Below are 22,550 nucleotides of genomic sequence, written 5' to 3'. Positions count from 1 at the left end.
GAAGACATCAGCTTGACATCGAAATGTCAGTCACCTGTAACCTGCTCATCATAACAATGGATTAAAGCTGAGAAAAATGTATTCATCTCTGTCTTTTTTGTTGAGTACTTTCTCCAGATCTTTTAGAAACCCATTGTCAACCCAACTGTTCAATTGACTTTAAATGTCTGTTTTAAAACACAATTTGTTGATATTTCTTTTTTTTTAATCCATGCACAAATCATTTCAAAGTAACTCCAAATTAAGTTATGTGGTTATGATTGCTGCCCTTGTGAGGTAACTAAGGGACCTGGGAGTGATGTCTACTGTATTTACCACCATGAAAGCCATGCAGACCCCACAAGACATGCCACCAGAGGTCTCTTCACAATCCCCAAGTCCAGAACAGACTATGGGAGGTGCACAGTACTACATAGAGCCATGACTACATTGAACTCTATTCCACATCAGGTAACTGATGCAAGCAGTAAAATCAGATAGAAATACCGGTGGTGTAAAGTACTTAAGTAAAAATACCTTAAAGTACTACTTAAGTAGTTTTTGGGGTTATGTGTACTTTACTATTTATATTTTTGACTACTTTTACTTCACTACATTCCATACATTTTCGCGACAAAAAACTTGGCATTGTGTGACCCATCCAAAGGTTTTGTTATATTATTGTGACCCACCAAGTAAACACAAATCTGTAGAAAAAGACAGTGCTAAATAAAGTATCCTACTTAAAATATATATTTCAAAAGTTTTTTCCTCCTTCACGACCGCCAAGAAATTAAACATGTTTCTGGCCGGTACCCAGTCTTAAGTCGCAACCCTAGAGAGGAATTACTCTCAACGCATCAGTGGGGCCCCGACCCACCACTTGGGAAACACTGTCAGAGTTATTCCTGTCACCCTTTTGGAAATACTGCCAGAGTCATTCCTGTTACCACCTGGGATATGCTGCCAGAATAATTTCTATGACGTCTATCGTTTCCCCCAATTCTCTCTTCCAGGCCCCTCCTCATCCTTCCATTGGGGAGAGTGCTTCAGTGTTTAGCATGGTTCCTTTCCTGAACAGACCCTCTACTTTCCTTCCTGCATGGGACACTTCTTGTAGCCCCTTTGTTAGAAGCCTGCAAATGGAAACAAAGGGCTTTCATTCAATTAAACTAGTAACCAGGTTTCCGGGACAAGTTAAAAAAACAGGCTTTTCCGCACAGCGAGAAAAAGCATGTTTCAATCCAATTGCAATAGTTTTATTTTGGTTTCAATGCGAAAACATTGTTTCGTTGAGTACAGGAATGCACATTTTGTTTTGGATGTTCTTTTTTGACTTAACCGGTTAGAGTTTAATCGAATAGACCCCACAGTCACAGCTGCTATGGGCTTTCCTGCTGAGGTGGGATGTGCCTTTCCTTCCTCAATTCAATGGGTGGGTTTGGGTTTTAACCTTGAGAAAACCAAGGACAACATTCTTCCACTACCTCTGTCAAATTGGGCCAGATAAATAGTCAGTGAGTACCTACCCACTGGGCACACACTGGTTGAATCAACGTGGTTTCCAAGTCGTTTCAATGAAATAACGTTGAACCAACGTGGAATTGACATCTGTGCCCAGTGGGTATGCACATGGAGCAGCTGCCTCCACTACCCCCCTCGTTACTCAGTGACTACCACAATGACATGATGGGAAAGAAGGGGCTACTGTCAACGGATGCACACACCTAATAGCAAAAAACGTTTGCTGCCGGATGCTGCAATTCACAAATCAGATTACATGCAAGAGCTTTGATATTCAAAGAAACACAACATCTCCTTGGGTGGTATTTAGATGTTGAGTAATCTGTAGCTTACCAATTCCGGACATTGTTCAGGACTGAAGACATCCCAACCGTACAGCAATTTATAATCAGCCAAATACCATATGACAAACACAATTGACAATTGGCATCAAATAAACATTTAAAGTTTTGTCTGGTTAAAGCGAAAATGTAAAAACAATAATTTATGTGATTTTCTATCTTCTACAAATGGCAAAGCCCACCCCACATGGCTTGATCAACCTAAGCCCTTTGGTCTTCAGACCTTCAAATGTTGAGTGCATGGACATCTAGCCACATCGCCGGTAGGAAAATTTATCCTTGATCTGCAGTGAATTATTAATGGCCTATTAGACTTATTTGATGTCTGACATGACTATTGTTCACAATTGCACCTAACAAAAACCGACAAAAACAAAAACAGACTCTGGCAAGTGAGAAAACCCTCGTTAAAAGGGTATTTCAGGATTTTGGCAATGATTAAAAATTATCTACTTCCCAAGAGTCTTGTGGAAACCATTTTTAAATCTCTGTGTCCAGTATGAAGGAAGTTAGAGGTAGTTTTGCGAGCCAATGCTAACTAGCGTTAGCGCAGTGACTGGAAGTCTGTGGGTATCTACTAGCATGCTGTATGTTTTCAGAATGGAAAGGAACAAGCAGACCTCAGATATACATGTATCCCAAGTAAACAGAAACAACTTTCCTAGACTTCTAGCTAGTCTAAGTAACTATGACCATCCCACACATCTATGGGAGAGGTTTATGCAGAAGAAAGTACTGACTGTGATACGGATTGCGGGCTGAAGTACAGCCCACCCACACAACACTACCAGAAAGTGTCCAAAAGAGCCACATACAGAATAGAATGGCCTAACATTGGAATTAGAAATATGTGGAAAATTCTGGAATCTGCCAGTGATTCTAAGCCCCACCTTAGTTTCAACAAACTTATTAGGTTAGACCAACTTGTGACTCTGAACTTTGTTATCCAGAGCCAACCATTGTTTTCAATTTCAAAAGCTCTATTTCCTCACCTTTTAAGTCAAGTCAATGTGCATGTGATTATTGACTGTTGTGAATATGAATTCAACTTCCAGCACTCAGTAAGACATGAACCTGATACAGTATGACTGTGTTTTGTCAGATGAAAGATGGGTCAGCAGACAGAGTTTTCCACATCTGTAGTATGTTCAGCACTGCGCTGGCCAAGCAATACTAGTAGCACTAGCAGCTTGCATGAGCATTAATATAGAGCCCTCGTTAGATTAGAGACTGTATTCATCTGTGGTTATTTATTAGCTATCATGGAAACATTCCAAAGCTTATCAGTGCTGGCTGCTTTGGTGGTAGGGTCAGGGAGGGCATGGTACCCCCCTCCATGGACAAATAAGCATAGAATCTCCCCTTGTTTGAAACTTTTTCTCAATCAATATTTGACTGTTTTGTAACTTTCCCATCCTTTTGAAATTGTTGATGTGGCAGAAAGAGAGAGAGAGATAGAGAGATGTTTACATGGTCCTGAACTTGGTCTCTTCACAAAGCAATGGTGTTTCTCAATAGCTATTTTATTTCTTGCTTACAGTACATAAAAAAAACACAAATAGCCTACTCTCCCTAAAAGCAGATTTTGTTCAGACTTTCAAAGCATTTATGAGTGAGCGACCCTGAAGTTTTCCGCACTAAACAACCACCTCGGTTCAACTTCACATGTCCCCAAACTTCATGGTGTACACACACACCACTCACTCTAGCCACACGTGCAGCTCTACTGCTCTGATTGTTTACCTGAAATACAAACAGATCCCACTAATTTCAAGAGAAACTCCAAAGTCCCACACATATTTCCCTTACTAGCAGAACAATGGTGAGGAAAGTGGGAATTAAGGAAACCACAGGTAGGGCTATAAATTAACATGTATTTTTACTCTTCTGCTGGCCTCAGGGTTCTCCCATTACTCCTCCTGGGCGCCATGAGTCTCACACATTCCATTTGATCCCAACCCAATGCGCACAGATGTCAATTCGACGCCTATTCTACGTTGGTTCAATGTGATTACATTGAAATTACGTGAAAACAACGTTGATTCAACCAATGTGTGCCCAGTGGGAAACGCCTACTCTTACTCATTAAAGTTGAGGCACACTATCCTATTGTGCAGAGTGGACCACCACAGTGTTCAGATGACCTGAAACGTACCTTAGGCTACTCAATAAACAAAACAAACAAGTGACAACAACCTGCCTGGGTGGCATTATGATGATAATCACAGATAGCCTATATGATTGATTGAGTACAGTCTTACCGATGCACTTGATCTCGAAACCTCCGGGCGGTTTGAGGGCCCGCCTCGTCCATCCCGCTCTGAGCACCTCGAGGTGGTGTTCCTTCCCTTGGATCAACAGGACATCCTCGTCAATCCAGCCTAGGAAAAAAGTCTCCGATATCGCATCGGTCACTTTCTTATTCCAGAAGTGCTGCATGTTGACAGCTTTGAAGTCGGCAAATATCTCGTAGCCCGTGTGATGTTGCTGGAGCTTGTCGGTTACCGCGGGCGACTCCTCGGCGCCAACCCGAGATAGCACTATGGCCAGGGAGTGAGGCGCGATCTGCAGAAACTTATCCATGTCTCAGTGCTTTGCTCTCCGCGACACCATGAATGATACCAACGTCCAATTTCTCAGAGCAGCATGTTTTACAGTATGTTTTATTCCGTACTTTGATATATTTCCAAAACGAGCACATCTTCTTGATGTTTCAATCTTGATTTAGGCCTATTGAAAACTGTAGGCTACCACACAATAAACCTGACAGCACACATTTGATCTGCATCACGCAAAATGGAAATGTAGGCTATAGCCTATTCTTACAATAAATGTTCCCGCTATCTGTATCCAAAAACGAATCTTAACATGTCAAACGTTTTTATCAGGCGACAGTAGCATATCAATTTAACAGACAAATGAACTCTCAAAACCAAGCTTTCACATATAGCCTTTAGAAGAAAATAGGTSAACCGATTATTCCATGACCCACTTCCCAAGGAAGGCTATCCGTATTACTTTCGCAAACGGTGAGAACCCCTCAGCGGTGTGTGTACGTCGATCAGTGCATAGGGAATATAGATGCAAGTGCAGGCGATGACATCATCGTTCTGCCGTTCATGACTTCATTTGGTGCGCAAAGGCAGCCTCCCTTTCAATGAGGGCGCACCGCGTCTCCGCATTCATCCAAAAATGAAGAAATAATCCAAACTGGGTTACATTTTCTTCTGTTCTGTGTAAAACGCCTGACACATAGCCTACTGTATACCATTCACAGTCAAACCCTCAGTTCTTTAAGAAGATAGAAGCCTAATCCAAGAGGAACAGGAACACCTAATATTTGACCGTAACTCCACCTACAGCCAACCCTCTGAACATCACGAGCTCCATACCGGGGTATTGCAACAGGTGAAAAAAAAAATTGACAGTCAAATGACAGGCGATGGAACTATAGACTACCTGTGTAGGCAGACTGGTCTCAGACTAGACGTAACATAGTAAATGTAAATCCAGGACACTCAAATTAGTATGATATGTTACGTTTGGTATGTTTACATAAAATAGAAGCAACGATGTTTATAACTAACCCAAGATAGACCAGAGCCTGTCGTTTTAAAATGGGAGTAAATTAATCATAGTGGGCAGAACAAGCAAGAAGGTGGGTACAACCAAAAACGAGCTAGTCAGATCCTATTAATGCATTCTAGCCTTTATTTGCATATTTCTGTTAGGAAACGCCTACTCTGTGAAGTGTGCAATAACACAATTCGCCCTTGCACTCCTAAACAATGCCTTTAGAAACTTTGGCAAAGGGTAAAGTCTACAAAACCAAAACGCAGTCCACTCTGTTACAGATTCTAGTTTTGGAAACATTGAATTGTATGGAGATTAAATGTTTCAGCTGTAAAAAAAACAAATTGCTTCATCGTCTCCCACTGGTTTTCCTCTCATCACCATATTTGGTAGTGAGTGACAACGCCAACCGGATGCTTCACATTTATATATCTGGTGAAATATCCGTTGCTCTGATGAAGGCATAACTGCCGAAATGCATTAGCCTGTCCAGCTGAAAATAAAAATATGAAAAGGAGGGGACATCTGTCTTTTTTAACTTTGGAGTTTCCAATGATTCTTGAACTTGGGGTTTCATTGCATGGTTATTGTCATATGGCAGAGCACCCAGCTATTAAAGCGACAGAGCGCACCTGTTACCCACTCCTAATGTTAGCCACAGCAAATTGGAATTCATAACATATACGTTTTGCTAATTCATAACATACTGTACTAACTGCAATTCGTAACATATCACATGAAATGGAGGGACATCCACAAATTAATACATATGAAACGTAAGATATTATACAAAATGGAGTGTCTCGGATTTCCATACAGAATAATATGAAATGCTCTGAAACTAATGGATACTCAGAGAGAAAGAGGTGTAGATTCACGCGCAGAGCGCTACAGGTGTTTATTTTGCCTTCGCAGAAGGCAGGAACGTGGTCATAGGCAGGCAATGGTCATACACAGGTAGGCAAACAGGCAGGTGAATCAAAACTAGGACTGACGGCTATAACAGGTTCTCACAAACGAGCTAGGAAAAGGCTTAGTAGAGTCAAAACGAACAATACCACCCAAAAAGCACAAACGGAATGAACTGAACTAAAGGAGCTGATGAGACCAGATGAGTAACAAACACAGGTTAAATAAATGAACAACAATGAAAGACAGGGCTACGTTCAAGAACACAAAGAAACAGAACAAGGTTGACTAAGAAAATAAACAGAACCTTTCAGTACCCCCCACTCCCCAAGGGAGGCTCCTGACAACCCAACGGCACCAGAGGGTGGAGCGGGCAGGGGAGCAGAGGCGGCCGCCTACCTCGGAGGTGAGGCCCGGCAGGCTGGTTCGACAAGGTCGTGGACTGACCCGACGTTCTGCGTCAAGGCTGATGTCCAGTGGGTCTGTTCGGGGGGAGGGATGTTACGGTGGAATGCCTGAATCATCTCTGGGTCGAGGATGTGTCGGGGATGCCCATAACGTTCCCAGTCCACTAGATAGTGGATGCGGCCCCTCAGGCGTTTGGAATCAAGGATGGCCTGAATGGCGTAGGCAGGTTCCCCTCCGACGTCCATCGGTGGGGGCAGACTGCGGGTTGAGACTGGAGGATGAAGAGGACTGTAGGTGGCCGGTTTTAACAGAGACACATGGAAGGATGAGGAGATTTTATACTGACGGGGTAACTGGAGGCRGTACGTGACAGGGTTGATGCGATGGGTTATCTTGAAGGGACCAATGAAGCGAGGACAGAACTTTTTGCAGGGGAGGCGGATGTCTCTGGTAGAGAGCCACACACGCTGTCCGAGGTGAAAGAGTGGAGTAGGTCGGCGGCGTCTGTCGGTAAAGCTTTTCTGGGTATTAGATGCCGGTGAGCGGTCTCCCATACCCGCTCACTACGCCGAAACCAGTCGTCGAGAGCTAGGACAGTACCAGGCTCCACCTCCCAGGGAAACATGGGGGGGTTGGTAACCAAGTACACACTGAAACGGAGTAAGGCGGAGGGATGAATGCATGAGTGAGTTCTGAGCGTATTCGGCCCAGGCCATATACCGACTCCAGTCATGTGGAGAGGCAGAACATTGTTGGCGGAGGTACTTCCCTATTTCTTGGTTCAAGCATTCTGTCTGCCCGTTGGTCTGGGGATGGTACCTGGAGGAGAGGCTGAGGATAACCCCCAGTCGGTCACAGAAGGCTTGCCATACTGGGGCCCGCGGTCAGAGACGATGTCCTCCGGAATCCCATACAGACGGAACACACACTCAGCCAATTCTATGGCGTTAGGTAAATGAGGAACCAGACACATTTTWAAAAAATGGTCTACTATGACAAGTATGGTGGTGTTACCAGGAAGGTCTGTGATGAAGTCAACAGCTATGTGGGACCAGGGTCTGTGAGGGATTGGCAAAGATTGAAGCTTACCGGAAGGGAAATGAGGGCTTTTGGTTAGGGCGCAGACTGGACAGGAGAGTACGTAATCCCTTACGTCGGATGCCAGTGAGGACCACCAGAACTTCCGGGCTAGAAGTTCGGTGGTTCGTGTAATGCCCGGATGTCCTGACCCCCAAGGACGTGATACCATTGCATCAGTTGGGGTCTAACAGCTGCTGGTACGTAACTCTTCCCAGCTCGTGTCTCARGAGGAGCAGGGTCTGAGGTTAGGGCTTTTTATATGGCAGAGTGAACCTCCCACTGTACCGGTCCCATAATGCAAGAGGAAGGAAGAATGGGTGTAGGGTCTGAGTTACTGGTCGGAAGGTCAGACTGGCGGGAGAGAGCATCAGCTTTTACGTCTTTCTTTCCAGGGATGTAAGTAACATGAAAATGGAAGCGTGTGGAGAGCCCAGCGGGATTGACTGGAGTTTAACCTCTTGGCTCCTCTGATATATTCCAGATTACGATGATCTGTTAGGATTAGAAAGGGATGTTGTGCCCCCTCCAACCAGTGGCGCCACTCCTCGTGGGCCAGCTTGATGGCGAGGGGTTCTGTTCCCCACATCGTAGTTCCTCTTAGCGGAGGAAAACCTCCTGGAGAAGAAGGCACAGGGATGTGATTTGGGAGGTGTTCCCACCCACTGAGAGAGTATGGCTCCTACTTCGGAGGTATCCACCGCCAGGTATTCGCAGTGCCCTCGTGCGGTGATAAAGGCCGTCTTCCATTCGTCGCCTTCACGCATACGGACAAGGTTATATGCACTTCGCAGGTCAAGTTTTGTATAGATGTTGGCGCGGCCCACTTGTTCAAGGGTTGCTGGGATCAGAGGGAAACGGTTCTTGACCGTGACGTCATTCAGGGAACGGTAATCAATACATGGACGGAGACCACCGTCTTTTTTTCCAAAGGAGAAGCTGGACGCAGCCAGGGAAGAAGGACGAATGAAACCGTTTGAGTGTTTCATCAATGTAGTTCCAGGTCACCTTTACAGGCTAGCTCCACCTGAAGTTCCCTGTTGAGCCCTCTTCAGTAGACGGTAAGTAAAGCAGCCTCACTCCATCCACTCCCTGCAGCCATGGTGCGGAACTCGAGGGCATACTCGGCAGATGTTTATTTCGCCTTCACAGAAGGCAGGAAACGTGGTCATAGGCAGGCAATGGTCATACACAGGTAGGCAAACAGGCAGGTGAATCAAAACTAGGACTGAAGGCTATGACAGGTCCTCACAAACGAGCTAGGAAAAGGCTTTGCGGAGTCAAAACGAACAATAGCTCACAAAGGCACAAACAGAATGAACTGAACTAAATAAGGAGCTGATGAGACCAGGTGAGTAACTAACACAGATTAAATCAATGAACAAAAGTGAAAGACAGGACTACGTTCAAGAACACAAAGAAACAGGGCTACGTTCAAGAACACAACGAAACAGAACACAAGGTTGACTAAGAAAATAAATACAGAACCTTACAGAAACCAGTTTGGTGTAGTCTATGTAGGCTAGTAATGATGTTTACTTAGTAGGTTAGGCTACTGTAGGCTTATTGCTTGCATAGTTAAGCAGTTTTGTAGGGCTACACAAGTGAACTAAGGAATAGTAGGCATATTCCTCTTGTGGAATTACAAAACACACAACTCCATTATGCAATTAAAAGCAATCACTCAACTGAGCAAATTGATCAATATTAGTAGTGGCAGGCCATAATTAATAGCAATTCCATCTACCTGGTCTAATGCAAAAATGGTAAATCTAAAATGCTGAAATATCTGCAGCACTACAGAAATAATGCCTTTATATTTAAAAAAAAATATTTTAAAAAGCTCTGGCGGCAGAAACAAAACTCTAGCTAATGTCTCACAAGGAACCCCATTCCGTATGTAGACCATTCCTTGAGAGAAATATTTGAAAAATGGAACATGTTCAAAAATTGTGTTTGAAACTATAGTTACTTATTTACTGTCAGAGTGCCAGGCCAACCCATACACTCTCCATTCAAGATACTGCTTATTCCTGGTTCACTATTGGTTAATATCCCAGAAATTCTAAATAATATAACAATATTTCACATCATGACCAAAGTTAGAAAGAAGTACTTGCTACTGGCATTCAGGTAGAAAGTATTCAAAAAGTATTCAAGGGGTAAGCTTTATTTCAAAGGTTGAGAGTATTTAATACAGTATTTTACAGACATATTTAAAGAGGGAGAGTCTGTCTGTAAAAAATACAATAGCAATATACTGTATAATAATGTTTATTTATTTAGGTGAAACTCATAGATGATACAATTGGATTGCATTGCATTTATATAGCACTTTTCACTACGTTCCAAAGCTTTTATCATTGTATGAGAAGGACTCTCATAGTGTAGCGGTCTAACGGTGGTCTAACGGCGGTCTAACGGCGGTCTAACGGCGGTCTAACGGCGGTCTAACGGCGGTCTAACGGCGGTCTAACGGTGGTCTAACGGTCTAAGCCACTGCATCCAGAACACATATGCCGCCGCTTTTTGAGCACACTCTCTCCTCTCTATATCTATCTTTCCAATAAACAAAACAAAGACATGTGAGGAGTGGGACTGCCACTACCAAAAAAAAAAGAAGTGGACTCTCATTCAAAGCAGGAATGCCATTGTGTCCTCAACAGGAAATAGAGAATGTCAGTTTTTCAGTGTTTTGTTTGTTTATACTAGTTGTGTGGAACCTGATCGTGTTCCTTTTTAGAGTGCTCCTTCTCTGGAGCCACAACAAAAATATGTACTGTTGGGAAACACTGATATAGCGTATACAACTTCCTTTGTTGTTGTTTTTTGCATCGATRGTCAGTAGGTTTGCACCAGATTTTATGTTTAAATCAGACATACTATAACTAAACATTCATAACTGTTGTTATTATTTGATCTAACATAATTAATCTAACAATTAGAAATGTGTGCTGTTTTGAAACAAGATTTGAGGAGGGAATAATGATATACACTTAGTGAACATTAGGATCAAGTTACCTCTGAATAAAGCTGTGGAATGTTTCTCCCTTGACGGACATTTGCTTGACATGCATGAGGAGGCATTGTGAGACACACACACACACACACACACACATGCCTATAGCTAGGTGAAGTCTTGAGTTAGGTATTCTGCTCCAACCTAACACGCACGCACGCACGCACGCACGCACGCACGCACGCACGCACGCACGCACGCACACACGCACACACACACACACACACACACACACACACACACACACCTACCCACCTACCTACCTACCTATAGCTAGGTGAGGTCTTGGGTTAGATATTCTGGTCCTGCCTAACACACACACACAGACACCTACCTACCTACCTACCTATAGCTAGGTGAGGTCTTGGGTTAGGTATTCTGGTCCTGACTGACTAGGCGCTGTCCATGGCCCTGACTAATTAGGTGCTGTCTGTGGTCTTGACTGGTTAGGTGGTCTTCATGGTCCTGATAGTCTTGTTAGGCTTTCTGGTCTTGCTGCATGAATCGCTTGGCTTTCCACGCCACCTATGTCTTTTGCCATATCCAACAAAGGTTAGCATACATTACACTGGTACTCTGCATGGAACTGGGAAGCTATTCTGACGATGCTGACTTGATAATAAACTCACACTATTGCTCATTCATTGTCATATACATCCTTTCCTTTCTCCATAAGACCTTTCAGTTCTATTGAAGTGGCGCATCTCATACAAATTACATTATACAACATCTTCCTCTAGTGGCCCTTGCATTAGATACACTTCGGAGAAGGAAATACATGTAAGGCTATATCCCTTGCAGCAAAAACATTTAGGGGGAGAGAAACAATTCAGAACTCTACAGATTATGGCTTGGCTCACTCCATCAGACTACAGTCAGATATCAGCCAATCACTCATGACAAGATCATAGCAGGAAGAGCAATAAACAGTGTTAGTTGGCTCTATTGCACAAATATGATTTGTAATATATTCTGCCTTGGTCCCTACCATCTGATACAGAGAGAGAGAAGAGGGGAGAGAGAGTGACAGAGTAGATTGGGAAACAACACAAACGTGGCAAGACACTGATTCAGAGGGATTGGGTTAAATGTCCGTATGAGTTTATCTATGACAATGACTTTGACATGATCTGCCTCACTGAAACATGGCACAGAGAAGGTAACTTTTTTACCATGTTAATGAAGCAGCTGCGCCTGGATACAAATGCATTAAAAAAAAGCTGTGCAGCCATGGTCACAGTGTAGGCCTTCTTGTTTTACAATGAGACTGCATTATTTTAAACCCAATGACTGTTGCTGATTTTCAGTCTTTTGGGTGCCTTGCTTTTAAACGTAAACAACCAAATCTCCGAAGACTTTTATCTCTGAGTTTTTCTGAACCAACAACCTCTGTATGCCACACCCTCTCTAACATTGTACTTTTTGGAGACTTTAACATCCATGTTGACTCACCCAAGTGCTCTATGGCTGCTGACTTCCTTAACTTACTGGACTGTCTAACCCTGCTGAGTTCTATTTCTGTCTGTAATAAAGCCTTTTTGTGGGGAAAAAGTCATTCTGATTAGCTGGGCCTGGCTCCCCAGTGGCTGCAACCCTGCCCAGTCATGTGAAATCCATTGATTAGGGCCTAATGAATTTATTTGAATTGACTGATTTCCTTATATGAACTGTAGCTCAGTAAAATCTTTGAAATTGATGTGTTTACATATTGTGTTTATATTTTTGTTCTGTATAGTTATTTTGAACTTCAATGTTGAAACCGGATAAGAAATTAGAAATTTTGCCATCAACAAAGTCTAGAGCCAGAAGATTCTTATAAAAAAAAAAATATTCCTGCATTGAATACCTGCTTTGAACACCTGCGTTGAAGTGATTCACCTAATATCTCCTGGAAGACTACAAAGAACAACATAGTACAGGAATGGGGGACACACATCTTCCTTCGTGGTTTCAAGAGGATTAAACAAACCATGAGTCAGCAACTCATAACGGGTCTTTATCAATTTGGAATACTATTGAAAAATTCTCAACCTCGAGGACGGCCAGGCATTAGGAAATCCACTAATAAGCCAAAAGAGTCCACACAGAACTGTACACTAAGTGTACAAAACATTAAGATCACCTTCCTATCATTGAGTTGCACCCCCCTTTTCCCTTTGAACCACCTTAATTTGTCAGGGCACAAGGTGTCAAAAGCGTTCACCAGGGATGCTGGCCCATGTTGACTCTAATGTTTCCCACAGTTGTGTCAAGTTGGCTGGATGTCCTTTGGGTCGTGAACCATTCTTGATACACACGGGAAACTGTTGAGCATGAAAAATCCAGCAGCGTTGCAGTTCTTGACACAAACCAGTGCGCCTGGCACCTACTACCATACCTCGTTCAAAGGTAGTTAAATATTTTGTCTTGCCCATTCACCTTCCGAATGGCATACGTACACAATCCATACAGATCTTCAAGTGCTAAAGATGGCAGTACTGACTCACCTGTCGCTGTCCAGTGTATCGCCATGGATGTGGGTGCCATACCAGCTGAGTTCTCCCACGCTGATCTACTCCCTGGTTCAAGCACTCTTCCCAAGATGTCACAGCGAGATTGGGCTGTAGAGCAGAGGATCCACTCTTTTTTTCATCACTGTTGATACAGTCCCAAAATGTTTTGCATGTCAGCAGTCAAGTTTTCAAGATATTGGACTTTAAAGAAACAAAGTGTCACTGGCCACATCATCACGATGATGCAAAATGCTCCACTGAGTTAGGTAGGTACTGTAGATCTGGAAGATCTGTGTTTAGTTATTTTGCACCTTACTTGTGGAATGATCTCCGAACTCTCTAAAGTTGGATGTTTTGGTGCCGCTAGGGCAGTTCAGATGGTTGGTTGATGGCTTTTTTACTGAGGAATATTTGTTTTTCATGATCGTGTTTTGTAAGTTACTTTTCTTAAATTGCTTCTAAATATTGTATGTTTTTATTGTGTTGGAATTGTAATTACTGTGAATTTGTATGATTGTGTGCAGGACTCCCTTGTAAAAGAGGCCTTGGTCTCATTGGGATTTCCCTGTTTGAATAAATTTAAATTAACATCCAGGAGGCTGGCATGACACTCAATGAAAAATGCACCTTCGCACAATCAGATGTCCTGTTCTTGGGACACAAAATCAGCACAGCTGGTATAGAGCCGGACCAGAGAAGATCAGCGCCATCACAAACATGGGCCTTAGGGGGCCTGGCCCGCCCGACCTACCATACCTTCTTGCCCGTCCAAATAAAATATTTAAACGAAACGCATGCCGACATAAAGACATATCCATCTCACATAAAGCATCCGAGCAAGCGAAACAGCGCCCCTCTGTCTTAGTATGTGTAGCCCATGTATCTGATGCTGTCTGGACAAAAAGAGAATGGCATGTCATACTCTTTTTGGCCAGACAGCATCAGATACATAGGCTCCATATAGTAAGATAGAGGAGAGCTGTTTTGCTTGATTGGATGCTTTCTCCGGTGAGATAATACTTGCGAATTTAACAGAGATGTAGCCTAGTGCTGCCGTAGCCTGGGGGAGCAGCGCAGAATACATGGAGCTAGTGGTGTAAAAAGTACCCAATTGTCATACTTGAGTAAAAGGAAAGATACATTAACAGGAAATGACTCAAGTGAAAGTGAAAGTCACCCAGTAGAATACTACTTGAGTAACAGTCTAAAAGTATTTGGTTTTAAATATACTTAAGTATCAAAAGTAAATGTAATGGCAAAAAAAGTACTTTAGTATTAAAAGAGCAATTGCTCAGAACAGGGCAGCACGGCTGGCCCTTGGATGTACACAGAGAGCTAATATTAATAATATGCATGTCAATCTCTCCTGGATGAAGGAGGAGGAGAGATTGACTTTATCACTACTTTTATTTATGAGAGGTATTGACATGTTGAATGCACCGAGCTGTCTGTCTAATCTACCGGCACACAGCTCAGACACCCATGCATACCCCACAAGACATGCCACAAGAGGTCTCTTCACAGTCCCCAAGTCCAGAACAGACTATGGGAGGCACACAGTACTACATAGAGCCATGACTACATGGAATTCTATTCCACATCAAGTAACTGACGCAAAAAATTAAAATAGATTTAAAAAACAGATTAAAAAAACACCTTATGGAACAGGACTGTGAAGCAACACAAACAATGGCACAGACAATGCATCACACAACACACACACACACACACACACACACACACACACACACACACACACACACACACAACACACACACACACACACACACACACACACAACACACACACACACACACACACACACACACACACACACACACAACACACACATAAAATAACATACGCACTATACATACACATGGATTTATACTGTAGATATGTGGTAGTGGTGGAGTAGGGGCCTGAGAGCAGACAGTGTGTTGTGAAATCTGTGAATGTATTGTAATGTTTTAAAACTGTGTAAACTGCTTTAATTTTGCTGGACCACAGGACCAACTGCTGCTTTGGCAAATACAAATTTAAATGTATTAAATATAATTTTTCTCTCACCCATCTAAACACAATACCCCATAAAGACAAAGTGAAAACATTTTTATTAAATGTTGCTAATTTATTGAAAATTAAATACAGAAAATCTAATTAATGAAGTATTCACACCCCTAAGTCACTTTGTAGAAGCACCTTTGACAGCAATTACAGCTGTGAGCCTTTCTGGGTAAGTCTCTAAGAGCTTTCCACACCTGGACTGTGCAACATTTTCCCATTATCTTTTTCAAAATTCTTCGAGCTCTGTCAAATTGGTTGTTGATCATTGCTAGTGTAATGCCCGGGGTGTAGTGGAGGAAGAAGTCAGACACAGAGACAAGAGTTCAGAGTAGCGCTACTTCTTTATTCACCACATAGGTGAAAACGACGCCACTCAAAACAAATGCCCCAAAACACAGGGGAACTAAACAGTCCCGAAAATAACTAACGTACACGAACAACTGTGACATACAGGCGTGTACAACAGTACACACAAAACAATCCCGCACACCCAGCAGGCGGGCCGGCTGGGTAATAAAGCCCAACTAATTAACCTAATTACAAACAGGTGTAACTAATAAACAGACAAGGAGGGGGAGGAAAAGATCAGTGGCAGGTAGTAGGCCGGTGACGACGACCGCCTCCCCTACAGGAAGGGGAGCCACCTTCGGTAGGAGTCGTGACAGCTAGACAACCATTTTCAGGCCTTGCCATTGATTTTAAAGTACAATTAAGCCAAAACACTCAGGAACATTCACAGTCTTCTTGGTAAGCAACTCCAGTGTTGGCCTTGTGTTTTAAGTTATTGTCCTGCTGAAAAGTGAATTCATCTCCCATAGTGTGGTGGAAAGCAGACTGGTTTTTGCCTGAGCTTAGCTCCATTACGTTTATTTTTTATCCTGAAATACTCCCCAGTCTTTAACTATTACAAGCACACCCATACCGTGATGCAGCCATGACTATGCTATGGAGAGTGGTACTCAGTAATGTGTTGTATTGGATTTGCCCCAAACATAAACACTTTGTATTCAGGACAAAAAGTGAATTGCTTTGCCACATTTTTGGCAGTATAACTCTAGTGCCTTGTTGGAAACAGGATGCATGTTTTGGAATATTTTTCTTCTGTACAAGCTAGCCTTCTTTTCACTCTGTCAACTAGGTTGGTATTGTTAATGCTGTTGATCCATCCTCAGTTTTCTCCTATCACAGCCATTCAACTCCGTAACTGTTTTAAAGTCACCATTGGCCTTTAGAATATGTGGAAAACTACAAATACCTAGGTGTCTGGTTAGACTGTAAACTCACCTTCCAGACTCACATTAATCATCTCCAATCCAAAATTAAATCTAGAATCGGCTTCCTATTTCGCAATAAAGCATCCTTCTCTCATGCTGCCAAACATACCCTCGATTTGGACAGACATACCCTCGACCGATCCTTGATTTCGGAGATGTCATTTACAAAATAGSCTCCAACACTCTACTCAGCAAATTGGATGCAGTCTATCACAGTGCCATCCGTTTTGTCACCAAAGCCCCATATACTACCCACCACTGTGACCTGCATGTTCTCTTTTTTATTTTTATTTTACCTTTATTTAACTAGGCAAGTCAGTTAAGAACAAATTCTTATTTTCAATGACGGCCTAGGAACAGTGGGTTAACTGCCTGTTCAGGGGCAGCACGACAGATTTGTACCTTGTCAGCTCGGGGATTTGAACTTGCAACCTTTCGGTTACTAGTCCAACGCTCTAACCACTAGGATACCCTGCCGCCCCTCTTAGGCTGGCCCTCGCTTCATATTCGTCGCCAAAACCACTGGCTTCAGGTCATCGATAAGTCTTTGCTAGGTAAAGCCCCGCCTTATCTCAGCTCACTGGTCACCATAGCAGCACCCACTCGTAGCACGCGCTTCAGCAGGTATATTTCACTGGTCACCMCCAAAGCCAATTCCTCCTTTGGCCGCCTTACCTTCCAGTTCTCTGCTGCCAATGACTGGAACAAACTGAAAAAATCACTGAAGCTGGAGACTCATATCACCCTCACTAACTTTAAGCACCAGCTGTCAGAGCAGCTCACAGATCACTGCACCTGTACATAGCCCATATGTAAATAGCCCATCCAACTACCTCATCCCCATACTGTTATTTATTTGATTTATTTTGCTCCTTTGCACCCCAGTGCTCCTTTGCACACTCATCTTCTGCACATCTATCACTCCAGTGTTTAATTGCTATATTGTAATTATTTCGCCACTATGGCCTATTTATTGCCTTGCCTCCCTTATCTTACCTCATTTGCACACACTGTATATTTACTTTTTCTACTGTWTTATTAACTGTATGTTTGTTTATTCCATGTGTAACTCTGTGTTGTTGTTTTTGTCGCACTGCTTTGCTTTATCTTGGCCAGGTCGCAGTTGTAAATGTGGACTTGTTCTCAACTAGCCTACCTGGTTAAATAAATAAAAATATTTTTTTAAATGGTGAAATCCCTGAGCGGTTTCCTTTCTGTACGGCAACTGAGTTAGGAAGGACACCTGTATGTTTGTCGTGACTGTGTGTATTGATACACCATCCAAAGTGTAATTAATAAATTCACCATGTTCAAAGGGATATTCAATGTCTGCTTGAAATTGTTGTTTGCCATCTACCAATAGGTGTCGTTCTTTGCAAGGCATTGGAAGACCTCTGTGAAGGAAATTGTTTATGTATCAAATCAATGCTACTTTCTGATAACTAATTAGATGGGATCATGCAGGTGACTGACTGATTGTGTATGGAGGAATGCTCACTATCACTGATACTCAACTTGGCAGTACGCCCAGAGTATTGCTATGGGAACAACCGAGGTATCTCAGATTCAAGGTCTCAACTCGGAGAGAGAGAAAGCCTCGTGAGGTATTGGTCAGTCACATGTGCGAACCACCGGTAGTGATGAATTCATTATTCTACATCATGTAAATATAACTTGTCTGTGTATAGCCGTATATAAGACAACTGCTGAGACCGCTCCAACAGAGTTTCTGATAGATATGTACGGTGTGCAGAGTTTGTTGTAACCTCTCCAGCTTGCTGATAATAAAGAGTGATTCATTTTAAGATTGGTTTCAGGTGTCCCTGGTGTTGAATTTCCACCACAATCTGGCGTTCAAACTTGATCAATGATTCTACTTGTGGAGCTTCCCAGTGAAGGTCTGCGATGGAACACCAGTGATGCATTCCATGTGAAGGCGTGCAAGGGAAATTCCTGTCTGACCAAAGACGACAAGGACCCGCCCAGACCAGACTTTTACTGTGAGCTGCCCGGAGGAAGATACCTGATCCGCTAACCTCTGAGGGACACGTCTACTGAATATCAGTAAGTCAATTTAAATGAATTTGTATAAAAATAAAATAAAAATGATAAAACCAATAAAATTTAACAAAAATATGTAGAAGAAGGGTACCACTAGTCTTAGAAGAAGGCTAGAACTAGTCATAAGAGAAGGCTAGAGTGAGGGCAGGAGAGGCCCCACTGATAATTGTTTGTAGAAGATGCTCAGGGACTATGGAAACTGTAGCGACTATGGCAACTATGGAGACTATAGAGGAACCGCAGAAGATGCATATGTATGCATAGGAGGTAACGACGAGTGATACGGGAGATTACTGAATGTGTTTGGGAATGTGGGGTGACGTGTTAAGCTGGAATTTTTTTCTGAAGAGTTCAACAAAGGGTTTGAGTATGGGAAAGGGAAGTAGTAAGAGTAAGATGGAGGATCAGTGCTGGGAACCAAAAGGGCCGTGTAGTGTAATGGAGAAAAAAATTGTAGGGGCTACTGAACCAAACAGAGGACTGGACAAAATGGATAGATGGTAATTTCCCTGTTGATGGGACACTGAGCACAGAAAGACTGGAGTCTGTGAGAGGCCAACTTGAAAGAAAACACAAGGTTAAAGTGAAGTGGGACGATTTCAGAAAGTGGGAGCGAGAAGCAGAAAATACAAAACATAAAGCTATAAGAGGACTGATGGTAAAGCAAGTGGAACCAGAGAAGAAATAGGGGGTTGGGTCTGTGCCAGGTGGAGGAGCCATGGGATTAGGAGCTGTTGAAGGGGCTGTGGGTGCTGGAGCTGAAGACAGAAAGCTAACAGCAAAAAACAAGGACCAGAGCGAACGAGCAGAGAAAAACAGAGGAGAGGGAAAGTGAAGAAGAGGAGCTATAAGAGCTCAGGTAAGAACTGGAGAAATGTATGAGAAAAAACAAAAGTGGAGAAATAAGAAGCAAATTAAGGAGTGCAAGCAGGAGGAATGAAGAAGAAAGTAGCCAAGACGAAGATAAAAGGAGCAGCAGCGAGGACAGCAATGAAGGACAAAGCAGAAAAGACCAGCAGAATGACAGAAAGAAAACCTCCAAAAAGAAGCTTSAGGGAGTGTTTCCAATAATACGCTACCCCAACACCAATGGAGGTGGGACATTGGAAATGGAGAAACCGTGGGATGTTGACGAAATAAAAGCAATAGTGGGCGATGTCAATGACCCAGCAAAGGATGATGTGAGGTTTGAGGAAGAGGTAAAAGCAATCATCTCCATGTACAACCCCACCACCAGAGAAATAGAAGTGTATAGGCCACTGCTTGAAATTTAAATGGGGGGACTATAAACACGTGGGACCGCAATGTACCAGTTGATGATCGTGGTGACCAGCTGTATGCAGTTTTTACCGCTATAAAGGCTGCTTTCCCCAAACACACAGACTAGCAGAAAATCCATTCCACCAAACAGGGAACTGATGAAAAATTGAGTGACTACATGGAATGAATGGAGACAGTCTTCCTCTAACACTCAGGTCTGATGCCTGACCAAGACTCATACAGCAGCTTATTGTGCCATGCTGTGGTGACAGGCCTGAGACAAGATCTGAAGACAGCTGTAACTACAACTTGTGGCGCAGTGGTCTAGGGCACTGCATCGCAGTGCTARCTGCGCCACCAGAGTCTCTGGGTTCGCGCCCAGGCTCTGTCGCAGCCGGCCGCAACCGGGAGATCCGTGGGGCGACGCACAATTAGCATAGCGTCGTCCGGGTTAGGGAGGGTTTGGCCGGCCGGTAGGGAGGGTTTGGCCGGTAGGGATATCCTTGTCTCAGTATGTAAATTTTTTTAAATAAAATGTATGCACTCTACTGTAAGTCTCTCTGGATAAGAGCGTCTGCTCTTGGCCGGGAGGGATATCCTTGTCTCAGTATGTAAAAAAATGTAATAAAATGTATGCACTCTACTGTAAGTCGCTCTGGATAAGAGCGTCTGCTAAATGACTAAAATGTAAATGTAAATGTAATGTATTGCACGGGAAACGAAACCACTGTCTGACGTAAATCCATATATCACCCACAGTTAAAGGAAAATGAAACGAAGGACGGAAAGACACTGAAGAAGGCACAGCTGATGTACTACTCTGGAGGAGGAAGAGGACATTGGGACAATGGAGGAAACCAATGAGGTAGAGGTGAGGTAGAGGTCGAGGGGCCCCTGCTGGAGCTGACGGGGCGAGACTGGAAGTGCTACAACTGTGGGAAGTTAGGGCATTTTTCAAGACATTGCCCTGAAGTGGGCACTGGAGCTGACAAAGGTAGAGACTGGAGCTGCTACAACTGTGGGAAGGTAGGGCATCTTACAACACACTGCCCAGTAGGAGAAGGCCAAGGAGAGTGGCCGTCCCTACCTGTCGGCGTGCAGGTGAACAACCCATTTGGAAGAGGAGGTGGATGAGGGGGCTGAGGGGGCAGTGGTCTCAGTGTTGAAAATGTCTGCCCTGTCTGTCTCCCCCTCAAGAAAACTATGCACCATTCAGAATTCCATCTGAAGAATGTTAGACTTTTCCCCTGGATGTGGGGAGAGGGCAAATGGAGACACCGATTCCTGTACTCCTCCGCCTGCCAAGTAAATTTATTAGGAAGAGATTTGATGTGTAAAATGTATTTATCTGTTGCCTGTACTGAAGAAGGATTGTCATTGGGATTGAGAGAAAATGGAATCTTCCCATACCTGATGAACTGTTACTATGCTTGGCACCTGAATGATCACCATGTTGAGGGACATCTGAGAAAGCAATCCCTCTCTTCCCCGTTGCATGGTAACTGGGAAGTGTCTGAATACCTACATTGTACTGCTGCTGTTCCCTCATGCGAAGATGACACTGAATACCAACAGAGATGGTCAAAACAAAAAGAGAAAGTGGAGATAACCATGAATGGGGTATATAGAGGAGAAGACTTTGTAGCAGCTGGAGTGTTGTTGACGGATACTCAGATGAGTTTGTATGAAGTCCCTGGCTCTGTTCCCCATTGTAGCTTATCAAAAGCTCCAGGAAAACAATGGAAAGATGTGGGTATTTGGATGAAGAAAGTGATGGAAGCAACTGATTGGGTGGCCTGGGAAGGGTAAGGACAGTGGTCAGCTTCTACAGCAACTTTCTATTACCCATAATGGGCTACTGCAATGACAACACCAAGAAAATAACTAATTCCCGTTGAAACCATGCCTGTGGTATTACAAAATAATTCACACATTGATTGGCTAAAAGATATCCCTGAAGAACTGTGGGCTAAATCAAAGACTGACATTGGACACATGAAAGGAGCTCCACCAGTTGTGGTAATTCCAAAAAGCACCCACAGACCTTACAAAGCTCAGTAACCTCTTAGCAAGGAAGCCGAAAAGGGTATCATTCTCATTCATAGTGCATTAGTTGAAAGAGGCGCTCTGGTTCCCTCCCCGAATTAGCCTTGTAAACACACCAATTTTACCTGATAGGAAACCATCTGGGGATTATCATTTTGTGCAAGACCTTAGACTAGTAAACAATGTTGTACATGCTTAGAGCACCCCTGGTGCCTAACAATGTTACCATTTTATCCCAGGTGCCTCCAGGTAGTTGTTGTTTATCAGTAATTGATTTAGCTAATGCTTTCTTTAGCATCCCAGCATCCCACAGGACTGGTTCTCGTTTACATTTCTTGGGACTAAAAGGAAATGGACAGTGATGCCACAAGGCTACGTGGAATCACCGGAAATCTTTGCACAAGAAATGTCAAATCAAATCAAATCAAAGTTTATTTGTCACGTGCGCCAAATACAACAGGTGTAGACCTTACAGTGAAATGCTTACTTACAGGCTCTAACCAATAGTGCAAAAAAGGTA

The 22,550-nt window shown here is 43.2% G+C and overlaps 1 protein-coding gene across 1 annotated transcript in view; it reads right to left on the bottom strand.

The window, feature by feature from the left end:
- The window catches only part of LOC111971525 (storkhead-box protein 2), a 62,259-nt gene extending 57,078 nt beyond the window's left edge, over positions 1 to 5,181 (bottom strand). The window contains exon 1 of the mRNA XM_070446294.1: positions 4,106 to 5,181. Within this exon, the coding sequence (XP_070302395.1) occupies positions 4,106 to 4,427 (322 nt within the window). The 5' untranslated portion in view covers positions 4,428 to 5,181. The remainder of the gene's footprint in view (positions 1 to 4,105) is intronic.
- Between the last annotated feature and the right edge of the window lie 17,369 nt (positions 5,182 to 22,550).

Source organism: Salvelinus sp. IW2-2015, linkage group LG13 (genome assembly GCF_002910315.2).
Source record: "Salvelinus sp. IW2-2015 linkage group LG13, ASM291031v2, whole genome shotgun sequence".
Taxonomy (NCBI): Eukaryota; Metazoa; Chordata; class Actinopteri; order Salmoniformes; family Salmonidae; genus Salvelinus; species Salvelinus sp. IW2-2015.
The sequence above is the reverse complement of the archived record's forward strand: the minus strand, read 5'-3'. Positions and strand labels throughout refer to the sequence as shown.